This window comes from Balaenoptera physalus (assembly GCF_965194825.1).
Source record: "Balaenoptera physalus genome assembly, chromosome: 3".
Taxonomy (NCBI): Eukaryota; Metazoa; Chordata; class Mammalia; order Artiodactyla; family Balaenopteridae; genus Balaenoptera; species Balaenoptera physalus.
Genome location: NC_138890.1, coordinates 44344314 through 44369208, shown reverse-complemented (window position 1 = coordinate 44369208; position 24895 = coordinate 44344314). Strand labels below are relative to the sequence as shown.

The window sequence follows — 24895 nt, the reverse complement described above, 5'->3', positions numbered from 1 at the left end:
GGTAGAAGCAGCCAGCTGTCTCCTCCAGACGAGCCCTCTCGGTGTCATCAGGGCCTGGCTCACGGCCAGCATAGAATAAGTATGTGCCAGCGTCACGGAAGGGTCTGGGAGGAATCCACGCACTTAGCAAGATGGACTTCCGGTTCTCTAAAGATTTGGGACTTTCAATCCTCTTGTGCAGAGATCTGCACACTCCAGCCCACAAGGCACCCCTAGTTGCCAGCTCTTTTTGTTCAGCCCGTGAGCTAAGAATGGTATTGATATTTTGAGATGGCTAGGGAAAAAATCCAAAGAATTATAATTTGGTGACAAGTAGAAATTATTTGAAATTCACAAAGTTTTATTGGAACTCTGCCATCCATGCTCACTCATTTACGGTTTATGAGCATGTTTATGGGTGCTTCCATGCTACAGCAGAGTTGAGTAGTTGTGACAGAGACCATCTGGCTGGCAAAGCGGAACATATTTCCTATCTGGGCCTTTACAGAAAGAGTTTGCAGCACTCTACTCTTGAGGAAACCAAACTGAGGGTGGAGGGTCCAAGCCCTGGAGAAGGCTGTTTTCAGGCCCACCCTGTTCTCGACTTTCTTGACCACTGTCTGAGCAGCTGCAAGCCCAGAGTCGAGCCTGTGAACCTGGATTACAGTGTTCCCATCTATCAAAAGGAGATAGGAGTTAAACGGGAGTCTGTCAGAAGTACCTGTATAGGCCACCACCTAAGAAACAGTGTGGTCGCACCTGATCAGGAAGGGCTCCCGCTATATCATGTCCCGTGAAGAATAATATTAAGACCCAGTTAACTGCTGCCCCATCTCTTTTATTCTACTAGTTTTGTCCGAACTGCCATTCCTTTCACCCAAGAACCGCAAAGAGATAAACCCGCCAACGTCCAGCCTTATTACCTCTATGGGTCCAAGGTGAGTGGTCTTGCCTGTGTCCTACTTCTAAGAGGACTAGTGAGCAAAAGCAGATAGAAGAGTGTTCCCCAAATCAGAAAAGCAAGAAGCATGGAGATACAGAGGCAGCAGTGAAATCCAGGCAGAAAAAACTGGAAGTATATTCATCTTTATTTGTTCACAACTAGCAGGGGTGAGGGTGAGCGCAGACCTGGTGGGGCTGGATTCTGGGCAGGAACAGTCTGGGGGGGACTTTACGAGGCAAGCAGGGAAATAGGTGTGTGGGTCTCCTTGTCTTGGCGTCCCATCTCCTCCTGTTCCCGGTTGATTCATTGCGGTATCATCCTGCGATTCGGGGATTTTGTGCTCCGTGAAGATGAGGGATTTGCAGACAGGAAGCAGTTGGGAAGGTGGAGCTTTGCAGGAAATCCCAGATGGCTGGAGTTAGAGCTGAGAGGTCTCCTCCTGTCTCTTTGCTGCTTTGTTCACAATGCCAGTCCTGACACTAACAAAGCTTCCCAGGTGGTGCCTGTTCTGGACTTTCAGTCCTTTGCCATTCGTTAAACGGACATTCCTTAAGCCCCCACTGTAGGCCAGATGCTGGGCAGGTTCTCCGTGCTGGGGATTTAGCAGAGGTTGAATCTGACGTATCTCCACCCTCCTCCAGCTCCATTTCCACACCCGGGGTGGGCACTGGGGAACACCCTTCACAAAGTCTTACCATCACCATGACATCTGTAGGAGATCGTTTCTTACCCTGCAGGTTTGTGTGGGAGAACACCACAGAAAGGGTGCAATAGCTCAACAACAACAGCAAAAAAGCCAAGATTTTTTTGTGTGTGACGGATGAAAAATGGCCACCTTTGACCCCATTTTCACAAAGTAAGCACAGATGGACTTAGAAGAAGAAGTGACTGGATAAATATAGCATGGTTAGAAAAGGTGCTTCTCTAGGTCGGGGAGCCCTAGATTGGGAAGTGTGAGGAACCAAGATGAGTGCCCTTCACTTGGGCCTGAATGTGGGGCTTAGAAAGTCTTAGGATGATGCTGAGAGAGTACAGGTGTCTTCTCCAGAGCAGCCAGTCTGGTCAAGGCAACTCTCTCAAATCAGGGAACCCTTACAGACAGCACTGTAGACAGTTCACAGTCATGGCATGAATTAACAGTCACTCACAAAGTAACTTCCTTTGCAATACTCTTTCAAACCTTGCTGATTATATCAAGGAGCAAGTCTTATGTTGGTGCTAATATGTCTTTAATACCTTTCCAACGACTGCTAATCTCCCTTTTGATCAGAGATGAGAGAGCAGGCCCTGAGCTCAGAGTCCTTAGTAGGGAATAGTATCCAAGTCAAATTTAGTATTGTTTTGTTTTCATTCTATTTATTATGTCTCTTCCCTTCTATTTATAGCAGGAGGGTGCTGGTGTTTCATTTGGGGAGTAGCAAAAGGCTATGTTTTAAAATGAGTCAATTTAAAGAAAAGGTATTGTTAATAATCGTAAAGATAGTCTGTGGTTTAAAAAAAAGTGAAGATGGGGTACAAAGTGGTGTGCGGTTGGCTGAAAGTTGGAAAACACTCCAGAGCAAGGCTTCTCACATCTTTCCAAAATAATGCCCCTCAACAGCAGAGGAGACTGGACGTTTGCCTCAGCTGACTGAAAGCATAACTAAAGAGCCCATCTTCAACTCAAAAATCTCCTGGAAGTTTTGTGTTTTATTTAAGTCATGCAGGTTTCACTTTCTATACCATAATAATATTCATGGTTGTTTTAATATTGAAATAATGCTTTTAGTTCCTAACTGAGCCCCCCTACCCTAAATGGGCACTCCTAAGAGATGCCGTGTTCCTCCCTTTGCACACCAGGGGGTTATATGTTTTCCAGCTAGAGAAGCTTTGTCAAAGGGCATTCATCCAACCAGGTGGTCCATGTGTCAGAGCTCAGATATTTGAGGGGAGGCGAATGGGTAGTCTACAGATGCGTTTTTACCAGAGACCTGCTGCGTGGAGGGCTTTAAGCTACCTGATGTGGGCTGCCTCCCCTCCACCTCTCACTCCCCAAAAGGAGGCAGTGCAGCAGGATGAGCACCGCCCACCCTCTGCAGGGCACCCACGTCGGGGGCATCCTGTTCGGCCGCTGCTGCGGCTTCTAGTTCCGCGTCAGCTCCGGAGTGCTTGCGTGGCACTTCCACCAGGGGGAGCCCCTGCAGGTCTTCCTCCCCCTGACCCAGACCCGGGGCCTCCTCTGGCCATCTCACCAGGCCATTGGCTTCCTCCATGAGGCCGGCTCTGTAAGACCATCGAGGCTCATGGCAACGGATACACCAGAACTGGAGGCAGATGAAGGCTAAGACTGCCGTGAAGCAGGCCAGCAGAATGGCCATCAGCACCCAAAGGGAGATCTGGGGGTCCACCAGGGAACTTCCAGCAGCCAGTGGACTCTTATCCAGGGTGTGGAACATGGTGCAGTAGTGCCTGTAGGGGAAGAGGATCTTCTTGCAGCTGATGCACAGGAAGTAGAGAGTGGAAGGGTTGAGGTGTTGCAGCACCGCGGAGCTGATTGTTCGAGGCACCTTCTCCTCGTGGTGGAAGCTGTAGCGAAGATAGCCAGAGAAGATGCTGTTCCAGTTGGGCCTGTACATAATATGGTAATAGTCCTCCAGGCAGGGCTCCGAGGACGACCAGGAAATGACGGCTCCCGTATAAGAAACGTTCCCAACCTCGATGTTCATCTCGATTCTGAAACCAGAATCAAAGTGCAGAGTGTCATCTCCTCATTTAAGTGTTTATTTATGATAATCATAGCCACCATGCATTGAGCATTCGAGATGGGGACTAATATGGACCCCGATTTACAGACAAAGAGATGGAGGCCAAGAGGTGACAGCACTCAGCTAGGCAGAGCCGAGAACTGGCAGAACCACGGTTCAAATCAGGGCTGTCTCATACCAGAGGTGGGGGCCTTCAGGCCCAAGAGAGATGCACCCACATCCCCCAGCCTCATCCTGCTGTGGCTCAGATTTTTTAAATACAACATTGTTCCCAAACCTTAAAAAAAGAAGGGGAAAAAAGGCAATGAAAGGAAAAAATCAGCACAGCCTCAGAGTCTCCACGTTAGTCACCACGGGTCTGTGACCTCCAGGTCAGGCAGTTGTTTCACTTAAAACTTCCCTCTGGAACTCCTGTTTCTGCCCCAAGTGCTGTGAGCTCATTCATCTAGAACATTCTGGCCACCGTGTTTTTAGCCTCCAAGTGCCGTTGCCGGTAGCCAGAGGAGATTTGCGTCGTCACTCAGCGGCAGCTGATTTCTCCCCAAAGCCTCTGCTCATGTTTTGTCCATTCGTTAGCTTTTTTCAAAGCCGATTTACCCAGGAAATTAGTTTCACAGGTCAAGATAATCACCTCCGAATACCAGCATAACTGCTACTGTTTGATGCCTGCTGGTTCTGTGACTGTTAATGATGGTAATAACCAGCAACAGCGAGCAGTTGCTATGTCACAGGTCACTAGAAGCTCAACATATAAGAATAAATATCCTTTATTCATCACACCCTCTGAACTAGGTTCCCATTCTACAGATGAGCAATCTGAGAGGAGCAATCAGCTAACAAGTACAAGACCCAAAGCCACGTAACCACTGGAGTTACTAAGGCAAGGCTGCCGGGTTTAGTCATAGAATGTTACTGCAAAATGAGGTGCTGGTGCTAAGACAGGGTTGCTCTTTTTCCCGACACGTGAAACGAGCCCTCTTCAGGTCGCCAGCTCTCTCGCTTTGCTAAAAGTGCGCCATCTTCGAGCTTTTTAGTTTCTTTTTAATTCTCTGTGTTTGAGAGAGATTGTTCTCCTCTGCTGAATTTCCCCTGAGCTAAAATTCAGAGACAGCCATAGTCAGCCTGTGTATGTTCACGGATAGATCTCACCCAGCTCAGTTCTCTGCCCCTCCTCTCTCACACGAAACGCAGAAGGTTTCATTGCAGATTGCAGTGACAGAGGAAAAAACAGTCGATCAGATTTTAAGCTGAATTGGATGTTAAGCCACACTGACTGCGATTACGAGCTGCTTTCTCTCCTCCCTGCTTCCCTCCAACCACCTGTGTTTGTGCCCGTGCTCCTAGAGGAAGCGAGCTGCAGGAAGATGCCGAGCAGTGAATGATTTTTCAGGCCTTCTTTTTCTTCTCTATGGATGACAGTGACCTAAATTGCTCAGGAAGGGGAGTTCCTTTCCGCTTGGCTGGAGATTTTCTCCCAGAAAAATGGGGGATGAAAGGGACAAGGCAGGTGTGCTCAGATCCCTCCAGCGAGAGTCTTTGCAGAGGACACTGAGTGTCTGCGCTCCCTCCATGGGTCTCCTTCTCATACACACCCGTCCACCCCGCCACACCCCTATAAATAGGGGCCACAATGAAGAGAGCTGAATTCATTACTTACGATACAGAGGCAAGAGCCCTCATAAACCCCCTTCCCTCAGGAGCGATCAGGAATGCTGTTTCTTGTCATGAATCTCTTCTCCTGTTTGCCTCACATCTGTGCTGGCTGTCTTTGCAGACTGAGTTTTCCACAGCAGGCATTTTGAAGAGCTTTCTGTCAAGATGCAGCATTCACAGCTTTTAGGACTAAGTGTCTCCCATTATTTATTTCTCTTCCACTGCTTCTGTTTCTAAATCCCCCCCTATTTTTAGCTGTTCGTATTACTGCTGCCTGGCCCTCCTCCAAGCAGTGTGAAAGGAAAAGCCATTTCCATTTCCAAGAAGAGCCATTTGTGTCCCTTACCTGATTCTCACAGTGGATCCAGTTAGAATGCAGCCCTCAGAGGCAGAGTGGACCAAAGCTGAAGGATGGTGCCTTCTCCCCTCCTCTGCTCTGGGCTCTCCTTGATGTCTCTCTCACCACTGTCTGAGTAATTCCACTGTCGCCCCCAACGCTCACATTATTCATTTCTTCAGATCAGTATCATTCACCATGGCAACCAGCAGGCGTCTGTACGCACGATGTTTCAGGGACCAGTCTGGAAAGGCTTTTGCCCAGTGAGAGGAGCTCTCATTCCTTTGGCCAAAAAAAGGCAAACAATCCCCTGCACACTGATCCTCAGAGTGGCACTAATTCTTCAAGGTCTCCTAAATTGTGTCTCTAATAAGCTAGTTATCATTTTTCTCCCCATCTAGACCTTCTTTGGACAATGGTTGCAAATGCAAAGCTGCCGTTCTCTGTTTTCCCACAAGTAAAACAGTAATTACATCCTCATCCCCTCCCACCCCACCCCACTGCCACCCCACCTCCTTACCCACCTCTATAACCTCCTCTTTCTTTATTCTTGCCTCCTGTGGCATTACCTAGTTGTATGCCACTGGTCAAGACACTTTTATTCTCTGGGCCTCAGTTCCATCATCTGTAAGGCTGATCGCTTGGGCTAGATCAGGATGTCAGGTAGAAAACATGAGTGCCACCCCCCTGCCCAGGCCTGAACCCACGTGAGGCTTGCTGAACTGCCAGGACACTCGTACTGAGTTGGTTTGAGCATTCCCCACACCTACCCCTCACCAAATTCAGGTCCACCCAGAACCTCAGAATGTGACCTTAGTTGGAAGTAGGGATTTTGTGAATTTAATTAGTTAAGGATCTGGAACTGTTATCATCCTGGATTTAGGGGGAGCCCTAAATCCAATGACTGGTGTCTTTTTAAGAGAAAGGAGAGGGAGATTTATATACAGAGAGATGCAAAGGGTAGAAGCCATGTGAAGACAGAAGCAGAGATTGGAGTGATGCTGCCATAAGCCAAGGACTGCCAGGGACCTGCAGGAGCTGGAAGATGCAAGGAAGGATTCTGTCCTAGAGCCTTTGGAGGGAGCGTGGCCCTGCCAGCACCTTGATTTCAGGCCTCCAGAACTGTGAGAGATTCTAATGTTTGAAGCCACCATGTTGGTGGTAATTTGTTACAGCAGCCCTAGCTCCGATGGATTTAGACCTGAATCATATAACACAAATTAGGCATTTTTAAAAGTCATCTTTTTTCTTCTTGGTTCTTGGCCAAAGTATCCAAGTGGACCCATGAAGGTCTCCTTTTGATTCACATCAGTGATAATCAAAAAGTTATAAAGAGTTGCCCGGTGAGTCACAGACCCTCCCCAGGCCAAGGGTCTCTGTGAGGCGTGGGGTCTCAGAATGCCCGGTGTCCCTCAACTAGACACTTGCTCTGTGCTTCCCTCCCGTGGCATTCAGTTTTCCCAGAGTTCTGTCCAGAATCTGCTGTAATGCATGCTAATGGCGACTCCCTGCAGAGCATGAAAGCGTCCTCTCCACAGAAAGGCCAATGCAGTAGTTTGCAGATGCCTTTTGAAAAAGTTATTTTGAGGGGAATAAAAATAACCAGCGTTAGGGGGCCTGTGGAGTGAGGAGCTGGAGCTCAAGCCTTTGCCCCTGAAAACAAGAATTTATTTTTAAAGCTCCTGGATGCCATTTTTCACCCTGAGCTTTTTATCTGAGAAGTTGAGACACTTGGAGGATATGAGGCCTAGAAGTCCTCTTGGTTCACAGATCCTGAGAGAAGAGATGGCTTTCCTCAGGCCGGGTGACTGATTAGTGGCAGAGCCAGGAGTGGAACCCGGGTCCCTGACTCCGAGTCCAGGGCTCATCCTTTTCCTTTAGGCCATCACCATCCCTCAGCAGCCCCCAGAGAAGCCAGTGAGCCCTTGTGGATGAGACAGATCATCTGGGGACACTTGGCTCAGGAGATCTCACCCCAGCCAGGCTCACTGTCTTCACCTTCAGGCAGGACTCCTCTGCAGTCACCTGAGCGGCAGCCCCTTCAGCTGTCAGGCCAGGTGGTCTCTGGTTGGTTTACACCAGTAGTAAATCACTGCCAGAGGAAACCAGCCAAGAGCGGGACCCCTGCTCCCTCCCTGAAGGTGGCAGTGAAGGGACAGTGAGAGAGCACACCTTGGTCCCAAAGCTGATTGGCGCCCAGGGGCTGAAGTCCCCAGGCTAGGTTCAAATCCTGACTCTGTGGCCTTGGACAAATTTTCTGACTTTCCTAGGCCTTGGTTAACTCTTCTGTAAAAGGCAAATATCAATACTACCCACCTGATAATGTTGTAGCAGTGAGACGAACGCATCTCTGTAGTGCTGAGCTTAGGAACGGTAGCCATTATTATTAAGAAGAAAATGTCCGTGAGTCAGAGCCATTTCCTGAGTTGGTCATAGCTTCATCCAGAGGCTGTAATGGACAAGGTTTGCACTCTGCATGAGGCTGCCTTCCTTTTTTCTCCCCTTAAAACAGCTTTATTTTTTTTAATGTACATGCTCGTTGTACATAAAGAGTATCAGAAAGTTCAAAGACAGCAGTCAAAATCCTATGACTCAGAAATAACCACTGAGAACATTTCAATGCATGAGAAAATGTATTTTCTCATTTTACCCGTGGAGAACTCTTTGAGGTAGGCCGTCTTATCACCATTGTACAAAGGGAGAAACTGAGGCTCAGAGGGGTTAAGTAACTTGACCAGTATCACAAAGCTAGGCTGTGGCAGAGCAGGGCCCTACGCTGAGGTCTGTCGGTCCAGAGCCCAAGCTCCTAGCCAGCTTCCTTGATACACTGCCGTTCTGCTGGGTCGACCTTCAGTCATAGGTGGTCAGCAGTAGCTCTTTGCCTTGTGGTTGACTTGTCAGAGAGCTAGAGGCAGGACTTCGCAATTTGGTGGATTCCAGGGTGATAGGAACAGGCGAGGAATTAAAAGACCTCAGAGGAAACACCCAGCCACCCGAAGGTAGCCAGCAGAAGCAGGGAAAACATCAGCTACCTTTGGAGAAATTCAGTCAGCAAGTGTTTCCTCTTCTGGAGTTTGGAGTCCAAGTACCCCTGCCTAAGAGCTCTGTCACTTAGGGTTAGGGGTAATATTAAATGTAAAAAGCCTTTAGCAACTGGTCTAGTAACTGAAATTAGTATATGAGTGGAAACTTTAAAAATATCTCTAAGTAATTAACTTGTAGAGAGTCTATCATAAAACAGCCTTGCAAGTGATGTAGATTGTGGCACAAATCATTCCTTAAATTATACCAATAACTTCCCAATAATGTTTTGGTCTTTAGAGATTGTAGGTTTGGTCTTTTGTTTAGTGTCATCATCGGTATCTAAACATTGCCCTAGTGTGAGCCTTGATTCGACCTCAGAGGAATTCATCATACACACCAGGACTTCCCTGGTGTCCAGTGGTTAAGACTCTGCGCTTCCAATGCAAGGGGCACGGGCTCAATCCCCGGTCAGGGAACTAAGATCCCACACATCTCACGGCGTGGCCAGAAACACACACACACACACACACACACACACACACTGTTTCGCCTTTAAAAAAATGTGCATCTGTGTCACACATTAATAATATGCTCCAATTCCTGAATCAGGATTATTTCTTGAGATCTCATAAAGGTATCATTTTGTGCAGGATGGATTTAACCAAGCTTGATTTTAAGTGAGACATCCTAAACAGGGTACATAATTAGTTTCTAAAGGCAGACATTGATTGTAGCCTGAGTCAGCTAGCAGGATTGGTTCAGTATAAGAGATTTGTAGCAAGTTTCCAATGTCTCAAGTCATGTCGCATTCCTGTTTTTCTTTGCCAAACCTCAGAAAATGCCCCGGCTCCCATATTCCCACATTTTCTCAGTAGGGCCCAGCCTCCTATTGAGCCAGCAGGTCAGATGGGTGCCCTGCGTGGGTGTGTGTGCATGTGCTTTCCAGCATGTGTATGTGTTTCCTCCTGCATGGGTGTGGTGTGTTTTTGGCGGGGGGAGTTGGGGAATAAGGGGAGCTTGCTCGCTTAGAAGGAGGATTTGAATTCTGCTCATTTCATGCTGGTCCTTCCTGAGCTTGGGCCATCAGCTGAGGCCTGAATGGTCCAGACCAGAATCCAAGACTGATGGAGGAATGTCAACAAGAGGCCTCCTATGTGCATTGAGCGGGTCTGTAAGGGGTTTTTTTTTAAAGCCCTGTGTGTGATACAGCAATTCCACAATTCTTCTTCTCTGCCTAGAACTGGGGAGAGCTGCTGAACAGTTTCCACCTACCCAAATATATTTTTATTTGTGCTTGCCAGGAAGTGCTAAGGGAGACTTATATTAGAAACTCCTTGGGTGGGAGTGCGGGTTAAGAAGACCGCTGAGAAGGATGAGCGCCCGGAGGACCACACTGGAGCTTGCACCTCAGAGGGCAGTTAATAACACATCTATTCCAACCCTCTGTCCCAGGCAGGGCTCCCTTCTAACACCCCTATGTCATGTGTCTCCATCCTTACCCAGCACAGTCTGTTGTTGGACAGCTCCTATTTTTATAAAGTTCTAAATATTGAGCAAAATCTGCATTTTTGGGTATGTTCCGTCAGCTGGTCTCAGCTCTGCCCTCTATCACATCACTGTGTAGGATACACCGTGTTGTATGAAATTGTACCCCACAGATGTACTCTCCACATTCAGAGAATCATGACTATAGCCAAAGCTGCTGGGGGAAATTTGACCAGGAAGCTGTATTTTCATAGTCTTTACTTACCAAATTACCAAAACGAAGGAGTATGAAGGGCTGTTATTTCAGTGGGTGCTTCCAGCGTGCCAGGCACCATGCTAAGTGCCGTATGTATGTCATCTCATTTAAACCTCCAACAACCCTACAGGAGTTGGTATTATCATCTTTACTTAGGGAAGACCAACGCTAAGAGAGTTTAAGTAATTTGCTCAAGATCATCTAGCTAGTAAACTGATGGAACTGGAATTTGAAATCAGGTGTGCCCACCCCAGTAAATAACTCTGGACTCAGACAAAGCAAGAAAATAAGTCAGAGAATCATACAGGGGGAAAAAAGTAGCTGATTGCTTTTTGTTCCCTCCAGGGATATCCATTGAAAGCTCCCTGCTGCTCAAAAGTTCCTTTCACAGGGTATTTGAAAGAAGACAGAACATGCCCAGAGCTTTACTGGGTTCAGAGGAGAGGCTGCAGCACCTGGTGTGGGTGGGGAGTGAGGAGGCAGCTCTCTTGGGGGGTGAGTCCATGAGGGGCCCCTCGGGCTGTGAGCACAGCCCAGACATCCTTCTCACATGCCTGTGCAGGCTTAAGCTGCAGCCGTCTTTGGGAAGAAACTCAAATCATGTTTTTTAATCTTTGAAAGCAAATGTTGGGAAGTATATTAGGCTATGATATAGCCCAGTGGGCTTTTTAATTTACTTTTGTTCTTGAGGTATAATCATAAGCAATAAAATGCACTGTCCTAGTTCAGGCTGCTATAACAAGAATACAGTAACTAGGTGGCTTAAACAGCAATGGTTTCTCGCAGTTCTAGAGGGTGGGAAGTCCAGGATCGAGGTGCCAGCAGATCCAGTGTCTGTTGAGAGCCTACTTCCTGGTTTGCAGACAGCCTTCTTCTCATCGTATCCCACGCGATGGAGAAAAGAGACGTAGAGCTCTCTCATGTGTCTTCCTACAAGGGCACTAATCCCATTGATGAGTACTCCACCCCCATGACTTAATTACCTCCCAAAGGTCACACCTCCTAATACCATCACAATAGGGGTTAAGATTTCAACATAAGAATTTGGGAGGGACACAACCATTCAGTCAATAACATGCACAGATCTTAAGTGTACATATACTTTCATGAATTTTGAAAAATGTATACATGTGTGTAGTCAAGAACCCAGTCAACATGTAGGGCATTTCCATGATCTAGAAAGTTCTCTCATGCTCCTTTCTGGTCACTCTCTTTCCCCCACCAGAGGTAAGCCATGGTGTATCTGGTGTTTGTTTTATACCCACCTCATCCTTGGAGAGGAAACAGGAGACTACAGAGTGGGCCTTTGATTACAGGGCCAGAACTAAGATGCACTCACTTGGGAGGTTGAGCACCTTGTACCATGTGTGCCCTAGCACCACCTCACTCACCTCTCCCTGGTCCCAGCCCTCTTTGGCAGGGTGGCCTGTTACAGAGACAGTGAAATGGTTTGCTCCATACACAGAAAATTACATGGGCTGGCCCCATGGTTGACTAAATCAAACTCAAAAATTCATATACTCCAGGATTTGCTGACCATCAACTCAGTGAACATCATGCTTTTAATCAGTTATATTTTCCCTCCTTACATAAACCACTGCTGCCCCATACCATTTAGAAATCTTTAGTAACTACCTGCAAGGTATCCCTCCCCCAGGCTCAGGCAAAGTTTTGCTGTGACGGCACACCAGTGTTGAGTGCAGAACGCTGCTTTCTCACATTCCAAGCCTCCCCATATATAGGCATTAGCTTACCAAGAGAACTGTTATTCAACCTGCTGGATGAGTGGGTGTTCTGATGCCTCACGAATTCTTGTTATTAGTGGGCACTCTAATTGTGTTCCTCGTGTATCCTCATTATTCAAGGGTACTATAATTGTGATGCTTGTTTTGTAAAGTTCAGAATAATTTGTGTATAGTAAAACGTACTTAAGGCAAAACCTAGACTGAACATAATTAAATCTTCCCTTGATGGCTCCAGAGTTGAGAATCTTGCAGAACTCCAAAAGCATCATTACAGTTCCTATTTGATTCATGTAGGATTTCTAATTAGCCAGCTTATAGAGAATTTCAGCTAATAGAATATCAGATGTGGTCTTTCCATATTTGCATGTTCTGTGTACAAGATTTTTACAATTCCCGATAGGAAAACTATACTCAGAACTAAGGTTAGAAGTGAAGTTTTTTCCTAAAAAAAAAAAAAAAGGTTATGGTTTACGTAATAATTCAGCTTCCAAAGTTCACCATTGTAGGTAGAGGTTAAGAAAATGGCCTTTAGAATCACACCCACCTGGGTTCAGATCAGGGCTCAGTTACCTATGAACTGTGTGACCTTGTGTAAGCTACTTACCACCCTGAGCCTCAGTTCCCTCATCTGTGAAATAGGGCCAAGAATTGTTTGGATCACGGATCACATACATTGGTTGTGTGGATTAAATGAAAATGCACTCGGAGGGCATCATGAAGCCTGGCATGAGGTGCTCCATAAGTGGCAGCATTTCAAAACAAAGTCAATGATAACCTTAGTGTATCACCAGCTAGGTGAGACCAATTCAGAGCCCTTTCTTTTGGCCCTGTATTCTCAGACAGAAAGATCTTAAAGAGATCCCACTAATTCAGCGATGGCGTCTCATGGGGTCCAGAGGACCATGAAGGTGGCCCCCAACCAGCACCCAATCAGAGCAGCTCTGCTTCTGTCTGTTTCATGTACTTGTTTCCGTGGCATCTTTTTTTTTTTAATTGCTAATCGAAAAGCTACAGAACTACTGTTGTAATCCAACCCCCTTATTTCACAGGTGAAGAAACTGAGGCTCAAAAAGCCAACGTGATTTTCCCATGCACTCAGCAGAGGTCTCCTGCCTCCCAGGCCTCTTGGTTCCCAACACGCCTCCCTGTGATAGATGGAGGCGCCTCAGAGTAGAAAGAAGGCAATGTTGAATCAACTGTTGAGTTCTCACATGGTCTTTCCAGCCAGTTCCTAGTACTGAAAATGCCCCCCTAGAGAAAAGAAATCATTTGTTTTACCCTCATCCCATGGCTCAATTGTGAAAGTCCTGGTTTGTGTGTGGACAGTTGTGGGTAGCGTGAGTCCTATTAAAAACATATTTACCTGGAGGCCCTTTGTCCTCTTGTTAGGGAACTGCTGCCCCATCTGATGACCTTCGCTCGATCCTGTGGTCACTGACCACCGTTCTCTATGAGCAGCTTGCAAAATGTATTTATTCATAGGGGTCCCCAGTCAGAGAACAAGGATATCAAGTTTCTATCCTTTGTATGATTGAAACACCTCCTGCCAGGACTCACAGAATGCCCATTCAGTTCTCCGCCACTGACTTGGCCACATCCTCTGTTTTCCAGCCTCTCAACATTGCCTACAGCCACATCTACAGCTCCTATAGGAACTTCGTGGGACCCCCTCATTTCAAGACCATCTGCAGACTCCTGGGTTACCAGGGCATCGCTGTGGTCATGGAGGAACTGCTGAAGATCGTCAAGAGCTTGGTAAGGAAGGAGGCCTGGGACGGGCCAGTAGGGTTGAGAGGAATGAGGCTTGCTTTCACTTTTTACCTGGCCTGGAAAATCAAGTCAGAGGCTCTTCAGCTCTGTCTGTAGGAATCACCCAGGGAATCCTTTGCCCTTATCCCCTGATTCCTCTTACCTGTCACTCTGTAACATTTCAGTGCATCTTCTGACCTGTGGCTTTGACTCTCCTTTTCTGACGCTGAACTCACTCCTAGTACTTACTAACTGAACTCAGCAATCTTGATTTTGACTTTAAGGCCTACTAATGACTGCTCATACCCATCTCCTGTGCTGCATTATCTAATTTGAGCATGACAAATCCATGACACATGTGCTACCATTTTCCCTCCCATGCCCATGGCAGACATCTCTAATAAATCACCACGCTTCTCCCCCTTGGAATTTCTTTTTTTTTTTTTTTTTCCCTTGGAATTTCTTGATGACTGGTGCTACCAATACTCCACTGGCCTCGAGGGAATTCCATAGACCTTTGCCACCATTCTATGTCCACCCCAAGTATGGCCATCTGAACCTTCATTTAATTCCCCAGGACACTGCTGCAGCAAGGCTGAAACATTTCAACAAATTTTCTTAAAATTTTGAGATGACAAAAGAGAAATAGATTAATGCATATCCACGTCAGGAATAGCAAACAGGATTCACCTCTTAACTCCAGTCCTCTGGTAGCAGCTGTGTATAACCAGGGGTTGTTCCAGGTTGTGAAGCTAAATTTAAGAAGGAAGATGTGGTAATTGATTAAAGATGTCTGCCTGGGACACAGGAGGGATGAATGTGCCATGAATTTTCCACGCTTAAATTAGATATTGTCTCAGTCTTCATAGCTCCCTGGCCCCATTTCATTTTAGATCTTAGTTTGGATCTCACGTAAGTACTCCAACCCCAGGAGGGACCCCATGCCTAGAAATTGCCCTCCTTGAAGTCTGTAAGCCCAAGGTAACACTGAGAGCATTCCCTTTCCTGTCTTACAAAGGCCCATGTTTCCTTACAAAGGGCAAGGGGGCTGCCCCCCACCTTTAGGAGACAGCCTGCCTCTCAGGGAGCAGTGCTGTACTATCTTAGGCAGCTAGGGCTGCTGTGACAAATATACCATTTGGCTTCACCGACAAATGTTTATTGTCCACAGTTCTGGAGGCTGGAAGTCCAAGATCACAGTGGCAACATGTGAGGACCGTCCTCCTACTTCACAGCCAGCTGGCTTCTCCTATGTCCTCACATGGCAGAGCAAGAGAGATGTCTCTCTCTCCCCGCTCTTCTTATAAGGGCATTAATCCCATCATGGGGGCTCCACCCTCATGACCTAATTACTTCCCAAAGGCCCCATCTCCAAATACCATCACACTGGGGATTAGGGTTTCAACATATGAATTTGGGGGGAATACAAATATTCAGTCCATAGCACTTACCCACGGGTCTCAACAGAACATCCATATGCCCCAGTAGCCCAGCGTTCAGCCCCAAGATACACATATGCAGCAGCGGTGGATTATATTTCACTCATCTTGTACTCTTCTTTTGTCAGCTCCAAGGGACCATTCTCCAATATGTGAAAACACTGATCGAGGTCATGCCCAAGATATGCCGCCTGCCCCGGCATGAGTACGGCTCCCCAGGTTGGTGACCAGGGGAACCAGGGGAGGGGTGTGGTGATAGGAAAATAGTCCAGACCCATCCCACTGTGGAAGGAGAGTCTGGCCATCTACCTTGATGTATTTGCTTCTCTAACACGGCAGCAAGCTGTCAGAGCACTGGGTTTGCACCCTACCTCTGCCACTAAATCACCTTGGACCATTTTTAATCCCCCTGAGTAATAGTATCCTCTTCCGTCAGTGAAAGTAAATGATGCCCACTGGGCCTGCTTCACAGCACTGCCTGGAAGCTGGAAGAGGTCCACAAATGAGAGAACAGTTAAATCATGAACAGCGAGGTATAGCTGTAAAGGTCTTCCTTAGCTCAGCACGTCTACATTCCTTCCTCCATGTGTCTATTTGAAAGAGGCCGGTGCCCCAGGTGTGGCATAAAGTGACATTTCTAAGGTAAGTCAGGAAATAGGAGTTTTTGGCACTCAACCTCTGGGCAGAGAAATAAGTCTTTCCTTTCCTAATAGTGAAGGCACATGGACTGAATTTAGGGCCTGAGGGGTGGGGAAAGGTGGAGACTATACGTTTGGCACCAGGGTTTTTTTCTGAATACCAAGATGTCCGGCACTGGGTCAGTGTGAATCAGAGTAGGAAAGGGCTGGGGCCGAAAGCTCTAGTTTTCGTTCCTAGCTGCGCCACTTAGCTGTGTGAGTGTGGACGTGCCACTTACCCTCTCTGAGCCTCATTTGAAAATGGGGATAGTTGTGCCTAGTCCGTGGTATCGTTACGAGTATTACATGAGATCCTGCAGGGAGTGATTAGCACGAACCTCCAGCTGACCATCCCCCTGCATCTCCCAGGGATCCTGGAGTTCTTCCACCACCAGCTGAAGGACATCATCGAGTATGCAGAGCTCAAAACCGACGTGTTCCAGAGCCTGAGGGAGGTGGGAAACGCCATCCTGTTCTGCCTGCTTATCGAGCAAGCTCTGGTGAGTCCTGAACCCCGAGGGATTGGCACATCTCCAGGCTGGAAGGGACCCCCCCACCCCAACCTCAACAGATGCCCGAGGCCCCTCTAGCACACCCCGCCCAGGAGCCCTGCAGCTTAGTTCTGTGCTCTTCCAGGGCGGGCACACGCTCCTCTCCATTCCATTCAGACCACTCCGACCATTCGGACACTGGGGGGAAGCAGGCCCAGGAGTCAGACAGGCCTGGGTTCCATCCCAGACCCCCTCCGCTAGCGGCAGGGCCTCAGCGGTCCATCGGAGCCTGGGTTTTCCATTCACTCCCTAGACACATGGTAACTCCTGGCTGCCACAGTCTGGGCACTGCACTGGGGGATGCAGTGGTAGCCGGGCCCCGCCCCGTGTCCTGGATGGTGGAGGGCAGACCTGCACTGAACGAGTGTTTACACAGAGACAATGTGTTTACTGTCCCAGCAAGTGCTGCGAGGGATGAGTGCCAGGTCCGGTCCGATGGGAACCTAAAACCTGGTGTGGTCTTGAGGGTGAGGGAGGACTTCTCTGAAGAGATGACCAGGAATTGGCCTGGTGGAGAACTAGAGACAGCTGTTTCAGGCTAAGGGAAGGGCCTGTAGTGTTGTCTCCTTTTGTTGTGATGGAAGACAGTGATTCTACCCTGCAGGGCAGTTTAAAGGCTGAAAGGAGATAAGGCATGTAAAGTGAGTACAGTAAGAACCAACTAATTGGTCGGAGTTATCGTCATGGGCAAAAGCACGAGTGCCTGTGCTTCCACCTCTCGGGACCACACAGAACCAGCGCTCTCTTTTCCACCGGGCCAGCCCTCATGGCTTATTCACAGAGGCTGCGTTCTCCACGCACTCCCAGCGCTCTCCGCTTTGCTCTGGTCCCGTGAGGCGTCCACAGGTGGGCCCAGCCCTCCAGGCGCGGGGTGACTGGTACAGCCGGCGCAGTGGAAGGTAATGCGGAGGGGTGTTGCGTGATCTTCAGGACGTGGCAGGAGCATCTTTCAGCGTCCATTCCTGCCTTCCTCTGTCTGCACACGCATTCAGCAAAAGGGTATTGAGAGCCTGCTCGTCGCCAGGTGCAGTCCTAAGTGGTGCGGAAGTGGCCATGAATAAGAGAGACAAATTATTACCGTTTTTATTCTGGAGACGGAGGCGACTGAAGCAGTAAACAACCAGAGACATGAATGCAGATGGTACGTGCTGTGAAAGAATAAACAGAGAAACAGGACAGATAGAGAGTCACGGGTGCCAGGAAGGCTGTGTTGTTTTTGGAGAGGATGGAGCTTGAGGTCTTTCAGAAATGGAGAGAACCCTGGAGTGAGCTGCAGTGAAGAGGTGATGTCGCCCAGGTGGGGGCTGAGGTGGGAGAGGTGGGTGGCCTCAGTCCTGGGCCGCGTGGGCCCCGCGGGAAACCTTAGGATGCTGTGAGATGGAGAGTGGGGGCTCTGATTTACTTTTGTAAAGGCCTTTTACCTGTTGGGAGAAGAAGCAGCTGGAAGGTGAGTGAAGGGCAAGGCTGTTTGTAATTGTTCAGTCCAGGGGTCGTCTTGGAGGCAGGAGGCACAGGGAGAAGGGCAGGAAAGGGAAGGAATTTGGAAGAAGGTGGAACAAAGGTAGAGAGAGGTGGGAAGGAAGCAGTAAGAGCAAGATCTCAGAATAAGAGCCCAAGAGGATTCCTGCCTCGAACCGAGAGAGCTGCGGCGAGCCAGCTCAGGGCACACCTCGGCATCCCCATCTCTGCAGCCAGGGATGTGGACCAGCTGCTCTCTCAGACCCTTCCCACCTGACGGTCTTTGAAACACAGCCTGATTTGCTCTTCTTCTGCGGGGAGTAATAGCCTCTCTGTGCCCCTTTAGATGGACTCTCGAGACAGCTAAGTGTTCCTCTTTGCACTAACAGGTTTTTAACATGGTTCAGTGGGCCTGGTTGCTATGGCAACGTAGCCATCAGAAGTCACAGGGATAAGACACACAGGCGAAACCGCTCAAGGCCACAGGAAGAGGAGCACCAGGAGACGTGGAGGTGGGGGAGGGCGGGTCCCTGAGGCCTCAGTTCCTAGTGTCTCTCGTCAGCGCCGCCTTTCATGAGGAGCATCAGTTAGCTTCCCCTGTATAGACCCCAAGAGGCAGACCGTGGATGAGGCTACAAGGAAAGGAAAATTCTGTCTCAGGCATCCCTGCCTGGGTGGTCAGTTGCATATACCACGGAGGACAACAGGACACTCACATCAAAGACCTTCAGAGCTGAGAGAGACTCCAACAGTATATGTGTCCCAACCCCCTCTATGCATAAGTGAGGAAGTGGAGAACCTGAGAGGGCGCAACTTGCCTGAGGTCACACAGCACATCAGCAGCAGAGGTGAAAGACCAAAAGCGAAGGTTTCTGGTACTGATCCCAGTCCTTGGGGGGATGGGGGTGGGGAGGGGACATAGAGAGAATCAGGGCTCCCCGAAGCTGTGCGCTCTGCTTTCTACTTAGACATCTGGGGAAATCCCCAAGCTAAGACAGTGCTTTCTGAGATTAGAATGAGGCAGGAGCTTTTTAATTTATGAAGCTGGAATTAAATATTCAAATGACATGTTGATTGTTCTCATTAAATAGAAGGACTAATAAGAAAAAAACGAAAGGAAGAGGGGAGGGAGGGAGGAAGGAGATACTCTTAATATATGTCTGTAGAGGAAGGGCGATTTAAACTGGAACATCTGTGCTCTGGAGGACTGTGTAACAGTCAAAAAGAATAAAATATGAAAGTGGCTTTGCACATACAACATAGAAAATGGTGAAAGACATAATATTGAGTGGAAAAAAAGTGAGTTCCAAGACAAGACGCACATTATGATGGCATAAAGTAAAATAAACAAAGCTCACAAAATAACCCTGCATTGGAAAAAAAATCTAGGAAAATCATCCCAAATAATTCAGTCATTTTTCTCTAGGTATCAGGGAGGGAACTAGGATTAGAGGTCAACAGGGACTTTTGCCTTATCTGGAATGTCGAATTTTTTACAAGGGAAATAAGTTCATGATTATCATTGAATTAAAAATTAATTTAAAAAATACGAGTAGTATATCATAGTTTCAGAAAAACTGGAAGTACTCTGTAAAGTACAAAGTAAGAAGCCTTTTGCCCACTCATGTTGTCTTTTTCTAATGTTTGCAGGGTTCTGTCCTGTTGTGGGTTCCATATCAGTATATATGCTACAAATACCTTCTCTTACTCTGTGGCTTGCCTTTTTTTTTTTTTAACAGATTATTAATATATCATTGATTTGTGGATGGAGAGAATATAAATTGAAAAGATTGATTGTCTGGACAAAGATATATTTTCTTCTTTAAGTTCGGTGCTTATAAAAAATTCAGGGTGCAATATCAGTACCGAAAAACATGTATGTACCTATGGGATGGGTTGTTTGTTTGCTTGGTGTTTTTAATGAAGGTCTAACAGGCGTACAGTAATACAGTTGACCCTTGAACAACATGGGGGTTAGAGGTGCCTACCCTCTGCATAGCCGAAAATCTGTGTGTAACTTTACAGTCGGCCCTCCATGTCTGCCGTTCCATATCCCTGGTTCCAATGTGCAGATTCAACCAGCCACGGGTCTTGTAGTACTGCAGTGTTTACTATTGAAAAATATCCATGAATCAGTGGACCCACACAGTTCAAACCCATGTGTTCAAGGGTCAGCTGCGTATGGAGTATGCAGTGTTCTCACTGCATAGACTAGTTGAATCGTCCATTTTACTGTGGATGGATGTTTGGATTGTTTACAGCTTGATACCATTATGAATAAAGATACTATGAATGTTCTTATACATTTCTTTTGGTGGATGTACGCTCTCATTTTTGTTGGGTAAATACCTAGTAGTGGAATGGCTGGATCGATGTGTAGACATATGTTTCGCTTCAGTAGATACTACCAAACAGCTCTACGAGGTGTTTGTACCAGTATATACTCCCGTTCAGCAATGCATGAGAGTGTTTTTTCTTCACATCCTCATGACCGGTTGGATTTGTCTCGTCTTTTCAGTCATAGCCGTTCTGGTGGATATGTTGCGATATCTCACTCTGGTTTTGATTTCCCTGATGACTGAGCTTGCGCTTGAATGATGCTGAGCTTCTTTCCATATGGCATTCCCATTTGGACAGCCTCTCTTGTGAAATGTTGTTCAATATTTTTGCCTATTTGTTACTGAGTTATCTTTTCCTTATTGATTGGTAGACATGATTTATGTATTACAGATACATGTATTACGAATATATTTCCGTGGCATGTCTTCTGACGAGCAGAAGTTCGTAAGGTTTATTGTATTTACCTTTTCTTTTTCCTGTATGACTGATGCTCTTGTGACTTGTTCAAACAAGTGTCCCCTACTCTTAAGTCATGAAGATATGTTATCTTCTAAGAGTTTTAGAGTTCAGCCTTTCCAGGCGTAACAGACCTTTAAGTCTATTATTCACCTGGAATTGATGTTTGTGTTGAGTGAGAGGTAGAAATTCAATTTCATTTCTTTCCAAGTTGTCTCCACACGACTGATTGAAAAGCCCTGTTTCTCCCCACTGTGCACAGTGGTAGTGCTGTGTCTGTCATTTATCAAGTGTCCACAAAGGGCCGGTCATGGCAGGCTTTTAATAGATACTTGTTGAATCGAATCTGAAATGGACCATATTTGTTAGGTACCTATTTATAAGGCCGTTGTGTTTTTAAAGGAAACTCTGTTCCTAATGACTAGTATCTTTTACCCTGAGAAATCATAAGGGAAATATTCCACAGTCACCAAGTTTTTGTTCAAATTTTGTGTGGTTTTCGAGCCATCAGCGCATTGTTCGTTATGCCAGCACACACCAGGAGAGGGCCCTATTCGTTCATGGGAGCAAGGGAGGGCCTGAGTCCCTGCGGAGACAGCCCTTCCGTCTGCAGGGCCTCCCACGCAGGACTTGAGAATGTTCCCTGCTTTGGGGCCTGTTGTTTATTTATCTTCTCCTCCTTATAGCAGAGTGAGCCATGGTTATAGTGGTCGGTCATGAGAGCATGACTTATCTTTACAGGACGTGAGGACAGTTCAGGCCCAAACTCACAGAACTGAACGCTGGTCAGATGTGGGAGAGCTGTCAGAGGCCATCCAGGGCGGGTGTCTCTACATCAGCACCACTGACATTTGGGGCCAGGTACTCCGTAGTGGTGGGGCATGTCCTGCGCGTGGCAAGGTGCTGAACAGCATCTCTGGGCGCTGCCCCATGGATACCAGTAGTACCTCCCCAGTTATGATAACCAAAAATGTCTCCAGATATTGCCTAATATTCCTTTGGAGGACAAAACCTCCCCCGTTGAGTACCACTGATCTGGTGCAATCCCAGTCCCACATTTAGCAGATAGGAAACTGAGTCCCGGAGAGGGAGATAACCTTCTCAGAGCTACAGCTACTCAGCTAGTGCAGGAGTTGAGACAAGAACCCAAGATCCTCACGATTCACATACTCAGGGCCAGGGAGCTGCTCTCCTGAGCTTTGCAGATTGCTCTGTTGGCTTTTGTTTCTATTTTTGTTTCAGTTCCAGCTCCATGTCTGACCCCTCTATCTTCTGCTTCCACTTTATAGTCCCTTTTCTTTCATTTTGCTTTTCTTACTGCATCACTGAAATAAATTCATGGCTAGAAAACAGAGAGGTGCAGAAAGAAGAAAACAAAAAGCACAGTGCCGCCCCAAGATAACCACTGTTCACATTCCAGTGTGTTTACGTGCCAACATATTAATTTTCCACGTATACGTACATATATGTGTGTGTGTGTGTGTTTTACTTTGTTTAGTTGGAAAAGTAACAGTCACCAAGCTGAGAAGAGTGATTACCTCTGTGGGGTCTGAGGGAGGCAGGGACAGACAGGGGTTAGGAATCTTCTACTTTTACTCTGCACTCTAAATTATTGTACGAATTTAGTGCAGTAAGCCTTTATTGCTTTTTTTTCCCTTAAGAGGAAATACTCCCACGCTTAACAAATGTTCACACTCCCTGACGCATGGGAAGTTAAAGCAAAAGCCCACCCTCTACCACCCACCTCAGACTCTCACTCCATAGTCCACCTATACTTGATCCAGGGTTATTTTGCTCCTCACCCTGAGAAAAGATGCCCCCAGTTACACAGAACACGAATTCTGTCCCCACACCCAGGCACCATCAAGTGGCTCCCCTCGGCCTGACTGTATGAGTGGTTCCTCCAGCCCAAACCCAGAACCCAGTGTTTTTCTCAATTGGAAATGAGCCAGGATGGGTGGGAAGGAGGCATCTTGACTCCCAGTAATACCTTTCCTTTCCGTGGCTTTACAGTTTTTAAATATATTTACATCCTTTCAGACCTGCCATAATCTGGGAAACACACCTGTTGGGTACATCAGCACATCAGATTCCTGGCAAAAATGGTCTGTCGGTAAGAGTCTTTGGTTCCTCAGACATGACTGAGACCCCCAACAGACCAGGCAGTGTGTGGGACTCCGGGGCTCACCGGCCACTGGACACCGTCACTTCCCGGACGGCACTGTTCACCGTCTGCACCCTCTGTCTTTCAATATGGAGCGCTAGCCCTCCGGGGCTTGGGCAGGATGATCTCAGGGCCTTTAACTATCTACTTACTAAAAAAACAGGAAATAAATTCAGCCCTCCTGTTTATTAACACAGCGCTCGACAGTGACAGCCGTCTAGAGTTGGTCAAATAAATATGTGCTAGTTGAGGTGTTTGCTCAGATTTTACTAATGAAAGTGTGTGGTCAAAAAAGTTTGGAGAGTGACGAGCCTATTTCAGAACAACCGAGTGAAAAGTGGCATCAAACAAGCGCTGATCTGTGGAACACAGAGGAGGGGTGGGGGTGATAGGAAAGATTTCCCAGGTGAGGGTCCTTTTTGCATCCTCAGCCCCAAATACGGAGCTCATTAATTATAGTCTCAATGAATGGGGGCAGGAACATGTCATCTCCGTCCTAGATGATGAGTAGAGACATGCCTGTTGGTCCTCTAAAATCTTCAAGATACCGCCATTCAATGGGCGACAGAGGCGGTCAGTCACCTTTGTCCAAAGCCACCTCTGTCCTTGGAATATGCTATGCTGATGTCATTAACCTTGGCGGTAGTTGCCACAAAATCAGAGCCTTGGTTACTCACTTCTGTATTGATGACTTTTCTAGGACGAGACCCCAGTGGATAGAATGCCTAGAAGCTGAGGGTTCGGGGGTCGTTTGGTACAGTTTGCTCTACTAAGTGTTACAGATCTTCAAACACCCAGGAGGTAGTGTAATGGTCTCATTAAAATCACTCAAACTCCTAAAATATCCTGATGTCTGAGCCCCATCCCACTCCAAGGAAAACAAAATTTTCGCCAGTGGGGCCCTGGCTGAAATGCCTAAAAGCTCCACATTTGATTGTAATGTGCAGCCAGGGTGGAGAGCCCCTGTTCTAGAAGGCGTCTTCTGAACTAGTATTGCCAAAGCTTAGTTGTTGACGTGTTGTCGTCACAATTCTTGCCATACCTGCAGACCACTGGTCCTATTTGTATTTAAAGTAACTTTTTACCTTAAACTTATTTTAAAAGGAAACTTCATATCACTTCCATTTTAAAAAAAAGTATTCTCTTGCTGTCATTAGAAAGCAACCAGAATAATAAATTCCATCAAAACAAAACACGATGATATAATTCCTGTTGCTGTGTGCCTAGGCCCTGAGCTTGAGGCCTGCACTCTCTCTCTCTCTCTCTCTGTTAAAAACAGAGATCAGCAAATGTTACAGAAGTAGTAAGACCTGCTGGTTCCAAGTGGAGACTTTCTCATTAAACTTGTGAGAAAGATTAATAGGAAACTAAAAAGGAAAAAATGTTATCGCTGTGACTCAGTATTATGAAATTCCATTGCACTGTACCCGCATTTCCCACCCTTTGGAAAATGCCAACCTTGGATGACATTGACATGCATTTGAGGGAAGGAAAAGCTACTTTCGAGGTCAGTTTCTTGGCTGTAGATCTTTCCTAGTTGACCAGACATGATTCTGATCCAGAATAATAATTCATTTTCCCCTTGACAATTCGGGGGGTGGGGTGGAGGTGAGACATAGTAAGTAATATATAGCGTTATTCAAGTGAGGCACAGATCAGTGGGGAAAGAACACACACACACACACACACACACACACACACACACACGAAATTAAATTACTGATTTATTCAGCCAGGGCTACAGAGAGCTCCTGGAAGTGAGGGGCCCACGGAGCAGGAACAGACGGAGAATGCCTCAAGTGAACTTTCCACTGCACCTGGAGTCCCCACTGAGGGGCTGGAAGCTGCAGCTCGTACGTTCTGTGCAAAGGAGGGTCGTGGTGGATGTGGGAAGC

At 47.1% G+C, this 24895-nt stretch overlaps 2 protein-coding genes across 2 annotated transcripts in view; one reads left to right on the top strand and one right to left on the bottom strand.

The window, feature by feature from the left end:
* The window catches only part of CYFIP2 (cytoplasmic FMR1 interacting protein 2), a 128441-nt gene that overhangs the window by 74453 nt on the left and 29093 nt on the right, over positions 1 to 24895 (top strand). The window contains exons 24-27 of the mRNA XM_082453968.1: positions 830 to 917; positions 13778 to 13921; positions 15483 to 15573; positions 16401 to 16531. Coding sequence (XP_082310094.1) covers positions 830 to 917; positions 13778 to 13921; positions 15483 to 15573; positions 16401 to 16531 — 454 coding nt within the window. The remainder of the gene's footprint in view (positions 1 to 829; positions 918 to 13777; positions 13922 to 15482; positions 15574 to 16400; positions 16532 to 24895) is intronic.
* FNDC9 (fibronectin type III domain containing 9) lies at positions 1053 to 9185 on the bottom strand. Its single transcript, XM_082453958.1, has 2 exons — positions 5666 to 9185; positions 1053 to 3634 (listed from the first exon to the last, which is right to left on the bottom strand). The coding sequence occupies exon 2, from the start codon at positions 3625 to 3627 to the stop codon at positions 2947 to 2949; it is 681 nt and encodes a 226-aa protein (XP_082310084.1). The 5' UTR covers positions 3628 to 3634; positions 5666 to 9185; the 3' UTR covers positions 1053 to 2946.